The following is a 7,608-nucleotide window of genomic DNA, read 5'->3' on the forward strand; positions in this document are numbered from 1 at the left end:
TGATGTTTCGCCCTTGGCTGTAGAAACACTGAGATAAAAAGGCGCCCTTGAATCCTCTTGCGCCATTATTGTGCAGGTGCAGAGGTATAAATTGGTCAGCAGCAGAGAGACCTGCATCAGTTCCTTCTGAAACTAACAGTCAACATGAACACCAAGGTACCTACGTCTTCTATGATAAAGATAGGAAATATTGGAAGATATAATTATCTTTCATTGGGATTAGAATCTATCATTGAATAGATGACACTAAGGTTTTTTTATTTCTTTTTTGTTAGGTCTTCATTCTCCTCGGTCTGGCAGCCATTGCCGCTGCAGACAGCTTTGAGTCCTACGAATACAGGCCACCACAGGTTAGTCATTTGAATTCTGAAAAAACCTTTGTTACTGGTAAATGTGTCCTAACCGTTATATGTATATATATATATATATATATATATATATATATATATATATATATATATATATTTATAGTATATATATATATATATATATACATATATATATATATATATATATATATATATATATATATATATATACATATATATGCATATATATATATATATGCATATATATATATATATATATATATATATATATATATACATATATATACATATATAAATACATATATATATATATGTATATATATATAATTATATAGATAGATAGATATATGTATATATGTGATTATATATACATAAATATATATACACATATATATTCAAAACCATCCATTAATGGCTGCAATAATATATTTTTTTAAATATTTTTGAAACAGAGACGCTATTCCTCCGAGGAATCCTACGAATCCGGAAAGGCCAAGTACGACTTCAACTGGGCCGTCAGCCACGACCCTTCAAGCAACGAGTTCGGACACCAGGAGGCCCGTGACGGCGACCACACCCAGGGATCCTACTACGTGCAGCTCCCCGACAGCCGCCTGCAGACCGTCAAGTACTTCGTGGACGGCGACTCCGGCTACGTGGCCGAGGTCAACTACGAGGGCGAGGCTTCCTTTGAATCTGGTTCCTTCGAATCTGGTTCCTTCGAGTCTCGGGAGTACAGGCCACGTTACGTGTATGACTCCAACGAGTCCAAGTAAAGAGGAAATGATGAACGAACCTGGAATGATGAACCTTTTGTAAACACCTATTTATATATTTATAAATAAATTTGCAACGAAATGTTTTCCCTTTGATATACCTACACCCAAAAAGTTTTTTATAATTGCAATCATTACCTTGTTTTTGGATTTTCGTATTAGAATCTGTTGCTATATATATATATATATATATATATATATATATATATATATATATATATATATATATATATATATATATATAAATGAATTATGATATTATCATATCTATCTATTTAAATATATATATATATATGTATATATATATATATATATATATATATATATATATATATATATATATCATATTATATTACTATGAATGAAAGAATGAAATGATTGACACGATATGAGCTGTAATCGAAAGATTAAATGTTTAAATCAAAACATCAAACAATATTCATTTCACAGAAGTTCTTTAGAATTATGGCTGTACAATTGCGTACATATCTACCCATGTAGATATGTGTTTGTGTTAGGGTACACACATATACACACGAATAAACATATACATATATGTATATATATATATATATATATATATATATATATATATATATATATATATATATGCATATATGTATGTATATAAACACACTTACATCCACCTACACAAACACACACACACACACATACATGTGTTTGTGTTCGTTTGTGTGTGTCTGTGTATATATGAGGAGTTAGGTGAATGAATATGTAGCACCAATCTTTCACTAAGATCCGAGCTATATAATTCACAATTTGTGCACGTTATATGTGATTCTTTACATATAATCATATAATCAGGCTATATCCTAAGATAATATGAAAATATTCATAGGTACATAAGTCGGAAGGTTGGTATACAGGTATGTGCTGTGTAGATAAATGTGTTCGAAAGAATTACATAAGTTAAAAAAAAAGGGAATAAGAGTGTACCTGTGGAAGGGGGAATCTAAGGTGTGTATTGTTTTGGAGGGTGTGTTTTTGTCTAAGAAGAAAGAGTGAGATAAATATATTTTTAAAAAAATGTGTAGATAAGTAGGTAGGAAGGTTGGTATGCAGGTATATGATGTGTAAATAGATATGTGTGTGTTATTGTTTTTGTGTTTGCGATTCTGTGAATAAGATGAAAGAAATGTGTAAGATTGATTGAAAACCGGCACTCTAGAAGTAATAGATAAAAATAAAAACTTTTAAAAGATCTAACATGATTTTGATGAAATCCTTATGTTGAGATTAAATATCCTTTGTGAGATTTCTAAAGCTGAACTTCTACGTCTTGCAATTCGGTTCTCACTCAGAGCTTCGGTCATTTTTTACATTTATTACTAAAAATCTGGGCGGGGTTGGTTTTATAGCAGAACTATGATATTTTGTTATATCGTTCAAGTCATTAGCACACACACACACACATCCACTACCGCGCAGATATGAGCAAATGCACCCGTTCTTGCGTTCGAAAGCACAGACACATGCCCACAGCAAGAAGGGAAACACATCAATATGCACTTTATCAACATAAACATAAATATTTAAAGGCAGCAATACACAAATTTGCGCATGCGCAACATAGGGTTGTTAATCAAACATTCCTAAGCTCCGAGTAAGCACTGAATTGCAACACGTAGAAGCTCAGCTTTAGAAATCTCACAAAAGAAATCTAATCTCAACCGAAGGATTTCATCAAAATCATGTTAGATCTTTTAAAGGAATAAGAGTATCATACAGTTTTTACTCTTATCTATCACTTCTAGAGTGCCGATTTTCAATCAATCTTACACATTTCTTTCATCTTATTTATGGAATCGCTTGTGCCTTTATTACAAGCTCATAGACACAAACACAAAAACAATAACACACACACACATCTATTTACACATCATATACCTGCATTCCAACCTCCCTACCTACTTATCTATCTATATATATATATTTATATATATATATATTTATTTATATTTATATCTTTTTTTATATATATATATATATATATATATATTTTTTTTTTTTTTTTTTTTTTTTTTGGATGTTTTTTTTTCTTTTTTTTTGTAGACTCTCTTAAGCTTTTATTACGCACTCAGGGACACAAACACACACACAAAAAAAAAAAAAAATACACGCACATTTATCTACACAGCACATACCTGTATACTAACCTTCCGACTTACTTACCTATACATATTTTCATATTATCTTAGGATATAGCCTAATTATATGATTTTATGTGAGAAAATTACTGATAACGTCCTCGAATTGTGAAATATGTAGCTCGCATCTTCGTAAAAGATTGATGGTACAAATTCATTCATCTAACCGCTCATACATACACAAACACACACAAACGAACACAAACTCACACACACACACAAACACACACAAACGAACACAAACTTACACATACACACAAATACACACAAACGAACACAAACTTACACACACACACAAACACATATGTATGTATGCATATATATATATATATATATATATATATATATATATATATATATATATATATATATATATATATATATACACACAACAACCACAACCACACACAAACACACACACACACACACAAATACACATACACACACACACACACACATATATATATACATATATATATATAAATATATGTATATATATATATATATATATATATATATATATATATATATATATATACATATATATATGTATGTATGTGTGTGTGTATGTATATGCGTGTGTATATGTGCGTGTACCCCTACACAAACACATATCTGCGTGAGTAGATATGTACGCACTAGAGAACGAGTGTGTCTGCTTATACGTAAGCGACAGCGCGGGCGCGCGTATGCGTGTGTATGTATGTGCTAATGACTTGTACGATATATACAAACTGTTATAGTTCTGCTATCCGCCCCAACCCCGCCCAGACTTTTTGAAACAAATGTAAAAAAATGACCTCGAATGACCTTGCGCCACGTTTGCACCAATGCAGAGATGTATATAATGTTCAGCAAACAGGTGGCAAGTATCAGTAGCTTCTGAAATTCTATTCAACATGAACGCTAAGGTGAACAATCTTAATGATTCTATATCCACCTCTTGATATCCATTACTTTAAAAATTACGTACAGCTATAATCAAATTATTTTTAACATGAGGCAAAATTATGTTCAGTCATATCCAAAACTCTTATTTCAGGTTTTCATCCTTCTGGGTCTGGCAGCCATTGCTGCTGCAGACAGCTTCGAATCCTACGAATACCGACCACCACAGGTTAGCCACTTTATGTATAGATAATATTCTGTCAGTGATTAATGTTTTGACAGTTTTGCATCTTTGTCATGTCTAGCCTTCACGATATCCATGAACAACTTCTTTACGTTCTCTGAAACAGAGACGCTATTCCTCTGAGGAATCCTTCGAATCCGGAGAGGCCAAATACGACTTCGACTGGGCTGTCAGGCACGAAGATTCCGGTAACAACTTCGGCCACCAGGAAGCCCGTGACGGCGAAGACACTCAGGGATCCTACTACGTGCACCTTCCCGACGGCCGCCTGCAGACCGTCAAGTACTTCGTTGACGGCGACTCCGGCTACGTGGCCGAGGTCAACTACGATGGCGAGGCTCGTTTCCCCGACTCCTACGAGTCTGCTTCCTTCGAGTCTCGGGAATACAGGCCACGATATTTCTATGACTCCAACGAGTCAAAGTAAAGGATTATACTTTCATCAAACGTCAGGATATAAAGGCTTTTCAATGAAATCTTATTTATGTATTTATGTACAAATATAATAAATCTGCATAGGAAGTTCTGATACATTTAGATTATATTCCGAAAATTTTACAATTCGTTAATTTCAAAAGAAAAGGAAAAAAACGTAAGAAATAGTACTGCGACTATACTGGAAGCATTTCTATTTTGAAAGAAATATAGATACAGGAGATTATGCATCTATCTTGCCTGAAGGAAAATAGTAGTTATGAAATAGGACCTCTAAAGTTTCTAAAAGGTTAATGAATCAGCAAGTACCCAGCCTAAAGCCTATCAGCTTTATTCCCTTTGCCTAGTTAAAAGGAAAACTGGTGCAAAGACAAAGGTATTTCCTTATTCTCACACAAGCCCAAGTTTATATATACTATTGACTACAGGACATACATTATCTTAGGAATCGCTTTGATGATAGCATCAACAATTATGCAATCTTATGTGTTCAAGCATTCAGACACAGGCCACATTGGCAGAAAGCTCGTGAAAGCGGATGGGATTTTGTTTATTTTTGTGTTCTCGCCTAATACATTTTTCATAAGTAAAATGAGTGCCTTTTCTTCATTTATCTACGTGGTGTCACTGAGTAAAACTGGAGCCCCGCAGTTGAGGCTACACAAAATAACCACTAATCTAGCGTTGGCCCGTGACCGCTCGCTGCCAACGTCTATGAGCTACCTTATTATAAAAATTCTCGGTTCGGCCCGCTCTTAGGCATGCGGCCTAAGACAAAACGGATGATAGTAGATGTAAATCTTTTTTCGCAGAGATGTTCTGACATGTATGAGATTATTAGTACATTGACATTTAAATGTGTGGTACAGTGACATGAAGTAGATTTGTAGATTACCTTTTTGGTTACGGGTTTTTGTCACTAACAACTTCGCGAAGACGTTTTTAGGATCCTACTATCCTTCCGGAAGGATACCGAAAAGTCCTGCGGATGATTTGGCGTTATTGGCATATTTTCTTGCTTAAATCTCTATCGGATTATATAAGGAGATTAATCAGTTCATTAGGCACAATAGGTTACGTCGAGTAATTCAGCCAAAATATGCACATAGCTCTTTTCTGTTATCCCTCTTCTGCAGTCCCATTCTGACATTAATCTATTGCAACATTTGAAACAATGAAATTATAAGCCCTCCACGAGCTCTCTGCCAATGCGGTCGCGGTCTTAATGCCTAAACACGTAAGATTGCATGTTTGTTGACGCTATTAGCTATGACGCTATTAAGACAATGTACTTCCTGTAAACAATGATGTATATACAGACTTATGTTTGTGTTAGAATAAGGATATATCTTTGATTTTGCACCAGTTTTGCACTTTTACTAGGTGAAGGGAATAAAGCTGATAGTCTCTATGCAAGGTACTGAATGACTCAATAACCTTTAAGAAATTGAAAGGCCCCATTTCATCATTAATAGTTTCCTTCGGGTATGATGGATGCATGATAATCTCGTATAGTTATATATGTTTTTTTTTTTTTTTTTCAAAACGGAAAAGATTCAACTATAGTTATACTCTTCTTTCATTTATTTTTATCATTACATATATATATATATATATATATATATATATATATATATATATATATATATATATATAAGTAGTTAATGAACTGTATAACTTCTAGGAAACTAATCCAAATATCTCAGAACTTGTTCCATAATGCAGATTTATTACATTTGTACATAAATACATAAATAAGATTTCATTGAAAAGCTTTCATATCCTGACGTTTGATGAAAATAGAATCCTTTATTTTGACTCGTTGGAGTCATAGAAGTATCGTGGCCTGTATTCCCGAGACTCGAAGGAAGCAGACCCGTAGGAGTCGGGGAAACGAGCCTCGCCCTCGTAGTTGACCTCGGCCACGTAGCCGGAGTCGCCGTCCACGAAGTACTTGACGGTCTGCAGGCGGCCGTCGGGAAGGTGCACGTAGTAGGATCCCTGAGTGTCTTCGCCGTCACGGGCTTCCTGGTGTCCGAAGTTGTTGCCGGAATCCTCGTGCCTGACAGCCCAGTTGAAGTCGTATTTGGCCTCTCCGGACTCGTAGGATTCCTCAGAGGAATAGCGTCTCTGTTTCAGAGAACGTAAAAAAGTTGTTCATTGATATCGTGAAGACCAGACATGACAAAGACAGAAAATTGTCAAAACATTAATCACTGGCATAAGATTATCTATACATAATGTGGCTAACCTGTGGTGGTCGGTATTCGTAGGATTCGAAGCTGTCTGCAGCAGCAACGGCTGCCAGACCCAGAATGATGAAAACCTGAAATAGGAGTTTTTGATATGACGGAACAGAATTTTGCCACGTGGTAAACATAATTTGATTATAACTATACTTAATTTTAAAAGTAATGGATATTGAGAGGTGGATATAGAATCATTTAGTTTGCTCACCTTAGCGTTCATGTTGAATAGAATTTCAGAAGCTACTGATACTTGCCACCCGTTTGCTGAACATTATATACACCTCTGCATCGGTGCAAACGTGGCGCAAGGTCATTCAAGGTCAATTTTTTACATTTGTTTCAAAAAGTCTGGGCGGGGTTGGGGCTGATAGCAGAACTATAACATTTTGTATATATCGTGTAAGTCATTAGCACGTACATAGACACGCGCGCGCGCGTCTGAGCTGTCGCTTACGTATAAGCAAACACACCCGTTCTCTTGAGTGCTTACATATCTACCCACGCAGATATGTGTTTACG

General features: G+C 34.9%; 2 protein-coding genes across 5 annotated transcripts; one reads left to right on the forward strand and one right to left on the reverse strand.

Annotated features, from left to right (window-relative positions):
• The first annotated feature begins 129 nt into the window (after positions 1-129).
• Positions 130-4,863, forward strand: LOC122244051 (pro-resilin-like). Of its 4 annotated transcripts, none has more exons than XM_086535604.1 (3): positions 130-156; positions 276-350; positions 782-1,177. In XM_086535604.1, the coding sequence occupies exons 1-3, from the start codon at positions 145-147 to the stop codon at positions 1,103-1,105; spliced, it is 411 nt and encodes a 136-aa protein (XP_086391730.1). In that variant the 5' UTR covers positions 130-144; the 3' UTR covers positions 1,106-1,177. The 4 variants fall into 4 exon arrangements, with proteins under 4 accessions (XP_086391730.1, XP_086391732.1, XP_086391731.1 ...); XM_086535606.1 differs by lacking the exon at positions 782-1,177 and adding an exon at positions 4,512-4,863 and having other exon boundaries at positions 131-156; XM_086535605.1 differs by lacking the exons at positions 130-156; positions 276-350; positions 782-1,177 and adding exons at positions 4,162-4,184; positions 4,316-4,390; positions 4,512-4,863.
• A 1,684-nt stretch (positions 4,864-6,547) lies between these two features.
• On the reverse strand, positions 6,548-7,309 carry LOC147466356 (uncharacterized). The gene is made up of 3 exons (XM_086535608.1): positions 7,298-7,309; positions 7,092-7,166; positions 6,548-6,988 (listed from the first exon to the last, which is right to left on the reverse strand). Exons 1-3 carry the CDS (start codon positions 7,307-7,309, stop codon positions 6,650-6,652), a joined length of 426 nt encoding a protein of 141 aa, XP_086391734.1. The 3' UTR covers positions 6,548-6,649.
• Between the last annotated feature and the right edge of the window lie 299 nt (positions 7,310-7,608).

The sequence above is a fragment of the Penaeus japonicus genome, unplaced genomic scaffold (assembly GCF_977035675.1).
Source record: "Penaeus japonicus unplaced genomic scaffold, GWHDUDI00000001_assembly GWHDUDI00001545, whole genome shotgun sequence".
Taxonomy (NCBI): domain Eukaryota; kingdom Metazoa; phylum Arthropoda; class Malacostraca; order Decapoda; family Penaeidae; genus Penaeus; species Penaeus japonicus.